At 52.1% G+C, this 12,313-nt stretch overlaps 1 protein-coding gene across 1 annotated transcript in view; it reads left to right on the top strand.

The window, feature by feature from the left end:
* The window catches only part of USP7 (ubiquitin specific peptidase 7), a 63,627-nt gene that overhangs the window by 43,476 nt on the left and 7,838 nt on the right, over positions 1 to 12,313 (top strand). Inside the window, exons 8-20 of the mRNA XM_044233882.1 lie at positions 209 to 263; positions 1,244 to 1,324; positions 1,424 to 1,514; positions 3,871 to 3,953; positions 6,423 to 6,532; positions 8,086 to 8,242; positions 9,263 to 9,407; positions 9,629 to 9,759; positions 10,539 to 10,673; positions 10,941 to 11,042; positions 11,178 to 11,283; positions 11,943 to 12,035; positions 12,124 to 12,191. Coding sequence (XP_044089817.1) covers positions 209 to 263; positions 1,244 to 1,324; positions 1,424 to 1,514; positions 3,871 to 3,953; positions 6,423 to 6,532; positions 8,086 to 8,242; positions 9,263 to 9,407; positions 9,629 to 9,759; positions 10,539 to 10,673; positions 10,941 to 11,042; positions 11,178 to 11,283; positions 11,943 to 12,035; positions 12,124 to 12,191 — 1,357 coding nt within the window. The remainder of the gene's footprint in view (positions 1 to 208; positions 264 to 1,243; positions 1,325 to 1,423; positions 1,515 to 3,870; positions 3,954 to 6,422; positions 6,533 to 8,085; positions 8,243 to 9,262; positions 9,408 to 9,628; positions 9,760 to 10,538; positions 10,674 to 10,940; positions 11,043 to 11,177; positions 11,284 to 11,942; positions 12,036 to 12,123; positions 12,192 to 12,313) is intronic.

Raw genomic sequence — 12,313 nt, 5'->3', positions numbered from 1 at the left:
CCCCTCACACACAGCAAGATGTTCAGAGGAGGACAAAGCTGTGATATCCTGCTAGAATCCGGGTTGTCTTTAAACCAGGGCCCCCCGAAGTAACCTCAAGAAATGAATTTCAGAATAATGGCTGATTATGCAGTTTACTGAGTTGCTTAATGTGCACTTATTTGAAACGTGGAGGATTAAATATAAATGTTCCTTCTCTCTTTCCAAGGTGGGAAACCTTAGATAGCTTCATGCAGCACGACGTTCAAGAGCTGTGTCGAGTGGTAAGTTCTGCGCCGAAATCGTACACTCCTTAACACTGACCGCGGCGGAGCATTGTCAGACGCGGTGGCCCAGCTCAGACCTGCTCCATGCCACACGCGCCCGTCCTCAAGCGGGGCAGAACCAGGCCAGGAAGGAGAGGCAGCATCTGTCTCATTTACGAGCCAGAAAAAATGAGCAGAATTGCTGTTGGAGAGGGCAGTGTGAGGGGAAACTTGGACTTACAGAGCAGGAGGTAGTATGGTTTGATTTTGTTAAAGTGGTACGTCTGCCCCAAGTTACTAATCCGAGAAACCGCAGACTAGCCTAAGGAGCTGTCCCGACCCCCTGCTTCGCTGTGGGACTTCCGTCGTCTCTCCAGGGTGTCTAGACTGCCCCTCCGCACAGAGGTTCTAACTGGGGCAGCCCTCTGTGCGGGTGATTCTCCCCAAAACTGTCTTTAGTCAATAGCAGATTCCTGTCCTTCCAGTCACTGTGGTCAGAGATGCACATGGAGAGACACACACACACACAACATGAAATGGTTATTCAAGGTGATTGGCTGGGCAAGGTGTGTTTTCTTTTTTGCAGCACTAGCTGGATTGAATCCAGTTCATTAAATATCCATGGACAAACCAGTCAATCCTGTTGACAGGCTCAACCTCATTAATCTCTTGGTGTGGACCAATACGAGTTAAGTTTAGTGCTCAATTTACATGCTTTTCCACAGAGGTAAAATGAATATAAAAAATGCTTCTAAAGACACTACAGATTACTAATTCATTCCAAAGGCTGTACTGAGGTTAATCTCAACTGTTGCATGTAGATATTTTTGTAAATATCCAACCAAGGAAGAAGACTTTGTATGTTTTCATAATTGCATGCTAAAGGTCATAATATTTATAGTCTAGAACTCCTTTGACCGTTGAAATTTCCTAGTCAAGTTTCAAATTACTGTAAATTGAGCATAACATTTTCTTAAAGTCACAACTTTCTCTTCCAGTTGCTTGATAATGTGGAGAATAAGATGAAAGGCACGTGTGTGGAAGGCACCATACCTAAATTATTCAGAGGCAAAATGGTGGTATGTGGTTACCAGCTTTCAATAATGATCTTAAGCGATTTAAGAATGCGAGTATTTTGACAATTAATACTTAAGCCATCTTGTTTTCCTTATTTTTAGTCCTACATCCAGTGTAAAGAAGTAGACTATCGATCTGATAGAAGAGAAGATTATTATGATATCCAGCTAAGTATAAAAGGAAAGAAAAATAGTAAGTCCTGTGTACATTTTGGCACGACCTTTTGCTCATTTCTCTTTTTTGCTGTAATGCTTCATTTACCCGAGTGGTTTTTCGTTGAAATGCTGCTCAGAGAATGCTGCACGAGTGACGAGTGTGCAGCTCGCTGAGCACACGCGGGCTCGGTCCCCCACCTGGTTCAGGGCGCACGGCGTGGCTGCCTAGATGCAGGTGCTTCCCTACCCTGACCTCCCCTTCTCAAAGGAAACCGCTGTTGGGGCTTTCAACTTCCCCTCCTAGGTTGCTTTTGCATACTTGAAATATTTCCAGAAGGGATCGTGTGGGTTACAGCCTCTGCTCTGCACTTCCCTGCATCATATCCACAGGGAGCGATAGTGGGTTCGTTTTCACTGCTTGGTGGTGGTCCACGTGGAGGGTGCATCATAGGCATGTCGAAACCATCCTCTCCTTGATGTGGGGTCTTCAGCGTGGGGCTCTTGTGCCTACGGCTCCTTGGCTGTTCTGTGCCCAGTCCTGGTGCATGGGTTTGTGTTCACGGTGAGCGGAATTGTTGGCTCCGTAGCGGAAGCCAGTTTCTCAGTTTCTCAGTTCTAGTCCCTCCAGTGCTGTGTGCGAGCAGCCACTGCTCCCCAGCCACAGTGGACTGTCGGCTCTCAGACCAAACATTCTGATGGGAGTAGGGTGCCCTCTCAGTTTTAGTACACATGTCCCTGAAGGTCATTGGCATTGTCGCCTTTCCAAATGTTTACTGGCCATTTGGATATCTTCTTGAACATCAGGGACGTATTCAGTAGTGACAATGTTGTCGTTGAGCATTTCTGTCACCTGAGAATTATGGGTCTGTGTGGATTTACTTGCCATCCCGGGCTCTGTTTCCCAGCTTGTTTGCATGTCTGGGCATCTTACAGATGCCTGCTGTGGTGGTTTGTGTCGCTGGGTGTTGTGGGGGGCGTCCTTAACCTTTTGCTCCGGTGCGTGTTGAAGTGACTTGCACATAGTGTGGTTCTTTGGAGCCTCACTCTGCGCTCCGTCAGGCAGGAGCCCAGCAGTGTTCAGTGAGGGCTGCTTGGGCCCACAGCTGAGGCAGCACCGTTCTGAGTCTTCTGCCTGGAGCTCCACATGTGAGGGGCTCGTTGCTGTGGCTGGGGGGAGCAGAGACCGTTCTCAGGCCGGCGTGAGCTCTGGGGCCTGCCCCCCAGTCCCCGTCTTTTGGGCGGTTTTTTCCCCGGCCCCAGATGGTATCTTCCCTCTGTCAGGGGGCTGCTGGGCCCTGTGTGGGTTTCTTTCTGCACGTGAGCTGGGACGGGGGACAGGCTCTTTCCAGATCCCAGTCCTGGACTGCCCGTTGTCCAGAGTGTGAGTTCGTGCAGCACAGGAGAGCGAGGCCCGTGCGTGTCAGTCCGGCCGGAGCAGCACAGAAGGGCTTCTGCGTGAGCTCGCCTGGCGGCCGCGCTGAACTACTCCCCTGCATGGCGCTCTCCTCTGTTGCTAAACGGCATTTCAGAATTTTGAGTGAAATCAGCCTGTTGTTCTCTGCTTTTTGTGTTAAGAACACCTGCCCTGACACCCAACTGTTCTCTTATCTGTTACTGTTTTATCTTTTCTGTTTATCTGTAATCCACCCAGAATGGTTTTCTGCCCTTGGGATGTCAGGCCTGCCCCTCCGCATGCGGGTCTCTAGTGAACCTGTCACGTTCTCCCCATGCTCTGCACCTCCGTCAGCAGTTGGATGTTCTGTCCGTGTGGATTTGCTTTTAAATGCTGTCTTCTGTCCACTGGTTGTCCTTGGCGAATTCTCCATCTTCCTCAAGCCCCCTAGCTTTGTTGTGGTTTAATTGACAGAATTGTAAGCTGTCCGGAGGGAGTCTTGTGATTGTGCTGGACACCCTGTGAGAGGAGCACTCTGTCCCAACGAACACACCTGTCCCTGCACAGGGTCCTCCGTGTGCGAGGCCGGGCATTTGAGTTCTGCCCTCATAGCGACGGGGGGTTCTCGGCTCAGTCCCTGTGTTTGATGCTGGGTCCTTGCCCTGATTCATCTTACTCATGTCCCAGCCTGTCCCTCCCGTCCCCACGGTCCCGCTCTTGTCCTGCCCCGCTTCAGCTGGAGCTTTATGATGAGTGTTTGGGTGAGAACCATGTCTGTGTTTTTAGAGGTTCCAGACTTCTGCAGAGCCTTGGTGGGGGTGGTCGCGGCAGGCGTGGCGGGTCTCGGGCGGGGTGGCGAGCCGCTGCCCGGGACTGTCCCTGGGGCTGTCACTCCGTCGGCTCTCCTCCCCTGCCTGCCGGAGGGTCTGGGACGGCTGCCTTACCATCAAGGCTCCAGTGAAATCGTCGGCTGACTTTCCTTCTCTTTCTCTCTTTCAAGTATTTGAATCATTTGTGGATTACGTGGCTGTGGAACAACTAGACGGTGACAATAAATACGACGCCGGGGAGCACGGCTTGCAGGTAACATGGGAACCGTGGGCCACCTTCCCCGTCACTGTGTTTTCGCGTCCTTTGCTTCAGTTGTGGATGAAACAGGCATTTGTGCCTTTTCATCCACTGTTTGTGGTTAGAGCTCAGGGTTTACTCCTTCGTGTAGACACTGTATTCTGGGGCCTCCGATCGTGCCGCTGGTGGGGCTGAGCTGTGGGCGGGAGGCTGACATGCAGCTTCTCGGGTAGAGCTGTCCCCCAGCATGCGGGAGACCCCGCGCTGCCGTCGGGAGGCGTCTGTGACTCTGCGCCTGTCCTCACTGGTTTACACTGGGATTTTTGCTTCCTCTTCTAGTTATGATTTTCTTGCATGTCTGGTTCGTGGTGGTTCGTGCTTGGGCATGTGTGTGTGTGACGGAGTGCATTTTCTCAAGGATCAGGACCTGTAGAACGAGGAGTGCATTTTCTTTTGCTTGTTCTGTGAATATGTGGTGTCCCTGCTTGGTTCCCACAAAGCCCCATAGGCACTGTCAGCTGCTGGCAGAGCAGCGAACTTTGTGCACAAGGGACTGGTCCGTCCGTGCTCTGGTGGAGAGACACGGGCTGTGGCCTGTCCCGGCTGCCGTCAGGCGGTGTGAGTGGGTCAGCAGCGTCCCCACGGATGCAGCCAACGCACGGGCTCAGCAATTCACGATTCCCCACACCGTCCCGCGTGTCCCGAGCTGGCCGGCTTGGAACGGTGTCCCCGCTTTGCGGGGCGTCACGGGTCAGGGTGCTGCGCTGTGTGCGCCTCAGAAAGTCACTTGGCAAACACGTGGCTGAGATGTGTTCAGGAAACACTTCAGCAGCTCACAAGAGTTGTCCTTGCACACCGGGTAGTTTGAGGTCCGGGTAAGCAGTACCTGAGAATCATGACCTCGGTGGACTGTGGTAGAGAAATGGTTCTTCTGTTGTTCTTCTAAGCTGCATGGAAACCATGCCGTGCCTTGGTGTGGCAGCTTCCTCTGGTTTTCATTTTTCTTTGCCAGAGGTACTTTGTTCTCTTGAGCACATTCAGGAGACATCAGGGCGCCTTGCCTGTGGCTTGTCACAGGCCCTGCTCTGGCTGGACGGGAGGTGTGGGCCTGAAAGGGAGGTGTGACTGGGAAGCTGGGCCGGGATGAGAGTCCGGGGTTCTGGCAATAGTAGAGTTGGGCAGAGGCTTCTTTTTGTGAGGAAACGCGTGTCCTGAGGAGGGGCCCGGGGTGTGGGAGCTGTGGAGTCGGGCCCCCCAGAGGAGGCCTTTTTTTTTTTTAAGATTTTATTTATTTATTAGAGAGAGGGGGAGAGAGAGCAAGCACAGGCAGACAGAATGGCAGGCAAAGGCAGAGGGAGAAGCAGGCTCCCTGCCAAGCAAGGAGCCCGATGTGGGACTCGATCCCAGGACGCTGGGATCATGACCTGAGCCGAAGGCAGCTGCTTAACCAACTGAGCCACCCAGGCGTCCCATAGAGGAGGCCTTTTTGAGAAGCGGGGCACGTCCCGCTGCAGGGGGGCTGCCTTGCTGGTGTGAGGGTCTCTCTGCTGCCGAGTGAGGACTGTCTCCAGAAGTAAGCGCCGAGTGTGTATGCTGTGTCATGTGCTCGGAAGTGACCGTGCCCAGAGTTGAGGGGCGGGAAGCCACTGACCAGTGTCGTCCCGCCCGGGACCGTGAGCGGCCGCCCTCGCGTCGCCGCAGCCCCAGCTTCTGCTTTTCTAGCACATGATTTTCTGTGTGTTCCCCGCTTCCTGTGGGATTTAATGACCGTGTAACACGGCAGCTAGTGATGAGGCCCTAATTTACTTAGCTGCTACCCCGTTGTTGGGCATCAGAATATAATCTGGAGTAAATCGCTCACACGCAAGCTACTTCAGCAAACCTGAGAACGATCTAAGCGCAACAGTGGACTTTAGTTTTTGGTTGAAGCATCGCTGGCGTGCAGCATCGGTTGCTCCGGGAGGGCCGCGCTGGGATGTGGTGTTCATGTGCTCTGACCCTGGCGTGCGCCCGTATCTGGGACCTGTGCTGTAACCAGAAGTTTGGATCTCTTGACCCCCCTCACCTCTAGTGCCTCTTCCCAATTCCTATCCCCTGTCCTCTGACAACCACCAGTTCTCTGTTTGAGCTTGGTTCTTCTGTGTGTGTGTGTGTAAGATTTTATTTATCTGAGGGAGAGAGGGGTGCGGAGAATGTGCGAGCTGGGGGAGAGGGAGAAAGTCTCAAGCAGACTCCCTGAGCGCGGAGCCCAACACGGGGCTCGATATCACGACCCTGGGATCATGACCCAAGTGAAACCAAGAGTCGACGCCTAACCAACTGAGCCACCGGTGAGCCTGATTCTTAAACGGCATTTTAAACGCGCCGTACCTGGACACCTGAAGCCCTTCCTGTCCCACCGCATCTCGCTGACCGCTGTTACTGTCCTTGCTTCAAGGACTACGTGGGGCTGAACTAAACTTGCATTTCTTTTTCAATGTTCAGGAAGCAGAGAAAGGTGTGAAATTCCTAACTTTGCCACCAGTGTTGCATCTACAGCTGATGAGATTTATGTATGACCCTCAGACGGACCAAAATATCAAGATCAATGATAGGTAATCTATAGTGGGGTGTGAAAGTTAAGATGGAATCATCGCCTGACTTCGGTGGTCAGTCTCAGTGTTTTGTTTGGTCTTTTTATATTTTCAGTCCATCTCTGATGTGTTTAGGTCTCTCTCCCGCCTCAGTGTCCCAAGAACAATGGTTTTAAAGGGAATATTTCCCTTAAGGGATTTCAGGGGCTGCTGCTCCCATTACTTGCTCTTAGGGATCCCCAGCTCCCTCCGCACTGTGGCAGATGAGGTCCCTGAGGGAAGGGGACTTTCTGCTCTGCCTGTTCTGCATTCACCAGAATATCACTGTTACCTCAGGAGTGGAATTTGATGTTGTATTCGTTTAAATAGGATTCTCCCAACATTTTGTAACTGCCCATTTGGTATTCTAGAATGTGCTGGAATTTTCAGGAAGATGATGTAGATGTATGTGTGTGCCTTATTGCAGGTGTTTTCCCCATTCTTTTTTTTTTTTTTTTTTTTGTTTTCCCCATTCTTACAATGCCAGTTAAAAAGAATGATAGTAAATACTTTTTCTGGTTTACAATATGGAAGTTTTGTCCTGGTTCGTTTGGGCACAGGGTAGAGGTTGGTTAGTCACTCATCAAACTGGAGAGAGAACTGACCCAGTCAGGTTATTTGCTACCAGCCCGCCCTTTGCTCTTTCATTTTTGCCCATCGCTGTGGAGTCTCTAAGAAGCCGTCTCCACCAGACCTCACAGACTGGCAGCCTGCAGACTATAGCCAGCCTGCTGGTGTGTTTCTTTGGGCCCTCACCTTGTTTTTGGTTGTTTTTATTGGCATTAGTTGCCAGCATGAAAAAAAGAAATCATGAGATTTCGCATAAAAGCCCAGATTTTTGGCGTCCTTTAGGAATTCTGAACATTTGGCAGAGCAGCCAGGATTGGACGGCACTGGGCTGGGGGGGCTGCCGCTTCAGGCTCCGTGTGCTCCATCTCCTCCGAGTCCTTGCCAACCTGCCCCTCATGGCACTTCTCCTGATTAACTTTGACCATGTTGTTAAAATGTTCATGGACCCCAGTCATTTAAAGACAGGTCCAGTTCAGTATGTGATCTAGAAATCAGGGGCCACAGGGATCCTTTGTTCCATGTCTTACTGTTGGGATCTGATGTCCCATGTTTCTCAAACTCACTGTGTATGCTCTGTGGTCTGCGAGCTGGGCAGTCAGAATTACTCGTTATTAACATCGGAATTATTCGCATCCTAGAGAATTCATGGTGTATGTTTATCACAAGACTGGCCATTGTGTAATATCTTCAGTTTAAAGTTCTGTCCGGCATCTCAGTGTGTTTAGAGGCATTTTCCTGCTACCTAGCTTCAAGTTTGTTCTGATGTCTGAGTAATTAACGTCTTCTGATGAATGGGAGCTGCCTCAGAAGTAGTTTATGGGACCTCCCGAGTCCCACTGATGCTTCCCTTTCCAGATAAAAGATTAGCCAGTAAATTAGACTGTCTAGCAATAAATAAAAGCCTAAAGGTAAACTATTTCACGTGTGAATGAAACCTGGATTTCTTTAAAAATGTTTTTTGATAGGTTTGAATTCCCAGAACAGTTACCACTCGATGAATTTTTGCAAAAAACAGATCCTAAGGACCCTGCAAATTATATCCTTCATGCAGTCCTGGTTCACAGTGGAGATAATCATGGTGGACATTATGTGGTTTATCTGAACCCCAAAGGGGACGGCAAAGTAAGTGCTGGGCAGGGGGTGGAGTCGGATGTGATGGTGTGTAGGGCGTTCACCCTGACCTTGAGCTGTGCCTTTGTCCGTGCCTGTCGGGTGGCCTGGACAGCGAAGGATTCCACTGTGGGCTCTGGGGTATCTGTGTGCCCTCATGCATTAATCGCTGTTACTTCAGAGGTGCATAGTAAATCAGTGATTATACGTTATGTGCCTCTCGTTATTAGTGTCAAGCTTGGCCCTTTATCCCTTCGTATGTCCAGTGAGGCATGTATTTGGCACTTATGGATGCCAGCAGAGTCCCCCCCCCCCCCACCCCCAGCTCGGGCCTGGGCGGGGGCCCCTGTCGATTGCAGTCGCTCTGGGTGCCTGGTGTCCCCACTTTGTGACGCACTGTCTTCCCCTGGTTTGCCTGGCTCTGCTCTTGTAGTCTTCCCCAGGGGACCAGGGTGTCCTCGGGGTCCGTGTCCAGGACCCTAGGGCCAGTGAGGAACTGAGCAGAGGCCAAGCCCGCCTCGCTTGACCTGAGAGTTGCTGGAGGGACCCACACGGCACCAGACCACAGTGAGCCTTTCACTGTGATATTGAGGACTGTTGTAAGTGACTCGGTCCGCAATGAGATGGGGAGATCAGTAAAACGTACAACTCTGCTGACTTTTATTTAAGTCAGGCCCTCACTTGCTGAGATAATATGTCATGATAGGATCAAATGTCCCCTTTTAATTTCATAACTGCACCATAAAATTCAGCTTTACTAGCAGAGGGAGGTGTGCCCTGATTATCTCAGATCTGTAAAGAGTTGTATGGTCGATTGATTCCCAGCTGAAGTGGGCTGTTGGCGTGTAAGACAGAACAGCCATAGATGCACCTTCCCGGTCCCCCCGAGTGCGGGCCGGGGTCGGCCGGGGGGCCAGGCGGCTCGGTGGAGGCACCCTGGTTCGGCCCATCCTCGGGTCCCTTGTTTTAGGGAAACCCTGCCTCTTCCCCTGTGTGCTTTATCCCTGCACGTCTCCCTGCTCTCCCTGCCAGTGGTGCAAATTCGACGACGACGTGGTGTCCCGGTGTACGAAGGAGGAGGCCATCGAGCACAATTACGGGGGCCACGACGACGACCTGTCCGTGCGGCACTGCACCAACGCCTACATGCTGGTGTACATCAGGGAGTCCAAGCTCAGTGAGTAGCGCCCCTCGCTTGGCTCGGCTCTGCGGGCCCGAGTCCCCGCTCCCGGGGTGCTGTCCGCCGGGCTCATGCGGCCTCCTGGCCCGCTGGATGGGGCGTGTGGGTTTTCATGTGGACTCTCGGCCCCGAGGACTTGGATTTGAAGATGACTGTGTTGATGAGGACATGGCACTGGGGCCTTCTGAGGAGGTGAGCGACCGTACTTTGTCGTGCAGGTGAGGTTTTACAAGCGGTCACCGACCACGACATCCCTCAGCAGCTGGTAGAACGACTCCAGGAGGAGAAGAGGATCGAGGCGCAGAAGCGGAAGGAGCGGCAGGAAGCCCACCTCTACATGCAAGTGCAGGTCGGCCCCCGGACCGGGCTGCGCGCTGTCCACGCAACGGTGTCGTGTCGGGGGGCGGGGGGAGCAGGGTGTTGGGTGAGGGCCCCCGGGCGGGGCACGGGAGGGCCGGTCAACGGTGGGAGGTGGTGCTCCAGGCCGTGGAGAAACGTAACCGGTGACAGGGAAGGAAGGAGACCTGGACAAGGGGGTGAACTTCAAGAAGGTTTGGGTTCACGGTTCGGTCGCTGCTTTCCGTAGGTTGGTTGCCTGTGAAGAGAAACGCACTGAGCCTTCTTGCTGGGCCTGGGCAGTAACCCGAGGCCTCCAGGCAGTGGGCTTCCAGCTCGCCCCGCAGGGAGGGGGCGTGAGTGTGTGGGGGCGCAGGTGTTCGTACTTCTGACTCAGCTCCCGATTTCGTCCTTCGTCATCTTTTCTTTTCTTTTTTTTTTTTTTTTTGAATTAAAGATTTTATTTATTGATTTGACAGACAGAGATCACAGGGAGGCAGAGAGGCAGGCAGAGAGAGAGGAGGAAGCAGGCTCCCCACTGAGGAGAGAGCCTGATGTGGGGCTTGATTCCAGGACCCTGGGATCATGACCTGAGCTGAAGGCAGAGGCTTTAACCTACTGAGCCACCCAGGTGCCCCATGTCCTTCATCATCTTGATTCTTGTGTCCTTGGGTCTCCTGAAGAAGGGTGCTAGGAACAATGAGATTAGCTCATGTTACTGTTGAAACTTTGTTTTGCTTGCGGTGGTCTCACGGTTGGGAACTCTGTTGCGTGTTTTCTGTGTATTTTCAGATAGTTGCAGAGGACCAGTTTTGTGGCCATCAAGGAAATGATATGTACGATGAAGAAAAAGTGAAATACACTGTGTTCAAAGTACTGAAAAACTCCTCCCTGACTGAATTTGTCCAGAACCTCTCTCAGACCATGGTGAGTGCCGGCCGTTCTGAGGGTGGTTGTTTTGACCTCCAGGTTTTGCCTCCTTTCCTCACTCACTGGACCAGCAGGGACCAGGCATTCAAGCCCTGGCATACTGGGGACCCTGATGGGGGCGGGGTGGTGGGTGGTCTCTGTTGTCCATGTCCGCAGGGAGAGCTCTGTCGTTTCATTTCTTCGAATCCTGGAGTCCTGGCATGCATAAGGAATTAAAGTACGAGCTGATTTTGTTTTAATTAATTTAGCTTTAATTTTTTTTAGGGATTTCCACAAGATCAAATTCGATTATGGCCCATGCAGGCGAGGAGCAATGGAACCAAACGGCCTGCCATGTTGGATAACGAGGCAGACGGCAACAAGACGGTGAGGGCCGCATGCAGGAGGCGCAGGGCGCTGCCGTGGCTCATCTGCCTCTGTCCCCTGACTCGTGGGTGGCCATGGTCTTCACTCTCATTGGCCCTTGAAGTAGTCTAACACCAGCATTTCTTTTGGAAATAGATGATTGAACTGAGCGATAATGAAAATCCATGGACGATATTCCTGGAGACCGTTGATCCGGAGCTGGCTGCCAGCGGGGCCACGTTACCCAAGTTTGACAAAGATCGTAAGTGTCCCTGGGGCAGCAGCACTGGGTCCCTGACCAGCGTCTAGACACACGTGGGGTTCTGTGTTCTTCCTTTGCCGTGAAGTCCAGTTCCAGATACGCCCCGGACCCCTTCCCGTGCTCAGGCTTCTTGGCGAAGCTGAGTGGGCCCAACTGACTGCTGGTGGCAAACAGCCTGTGGCCGTGCTGAGTCCTCGTGTCCTGTTGTGGCCTCGGCCCTCCGTCAGTGGCCGCAGAGAAGGCACTGGTGAACAGATTGGCTGTCTTCTGGCACGGCTCTGTTTGACATAACACATGGGTCACAGTCTGCTGATGCTCGCTCTGAAACGGTCCCTTGTTCCTGCTGCAAGGACACACAGTATTAGCGTTTTCTCATGGCAGCACTCAGCTAGCTGCTTAGTACCTGGCCTTGAAAACAGGATGCCTGATAAGGGTACGGCCCTCAGTCCCATCCTCACTGCGTCGGATTAGTGTTTCCCGGGGGCCCGATGTGTAGAATGACACTGGACTCTTAGGGTCAGTTAGCCTTTGATGAACCTCGGCGGACACCATGGCTTTCGGGTGCCAAAGGCTGTCCTTTTGGTTGTCTCCTGTTCATGTTTTTGGAACATTGTCCCACGTGGTAAGATCCTAACAAAACCTGTTTATTAATCTTGTAGATGATGTCATGCTATTTTTGAAAATGTATGACCCCAAAACACGGAGCTTGAACTACTGTGGGCACATCTACACACCAATATCCTGTAAAATACGTAAGTCCTCCTGCCCTTACCCTCGTGGTTGGTTTTGCTCAAGTCTTGGTTCATTACAGCTTTGGATTCTTGTTTTCCTCAAACGCAGGTGACTTGCTCCCGGTTATGTGCGACAGAGCGGGATTTATCCAAGATACTAGCCTTATCCTCTATGAGGTTTGGACGGCTTGTTCCATAAACACTGTATCGGTTGTGGTTTGGGGAGGGCTCTTCTCGTGTGTTTTGCTGCCCTGGCTTCATCGTTTTGTGAAGTCGGCAGCTAAGTTGGTGGGGGCCCT

Source organism: Neovison vison, chromosome 14, assembly GCF_020171115.1.
Source record: "Neovison vison isolate M4711 chromosome 14, ASM_NN_V1, whole genome shotgun sequence".
Classification (NCBI taxonomy): domain Eukaryota; kingdom Metazoa; phylum Chordata; class Mammalia; order Carnivora; family Mustelidae; genus Neogale; species Neogale vison.
Note: the sequence above shows the minus strand (reverse complement) of the source record. Positions and strands in the feature narration are given on the sequence as shown.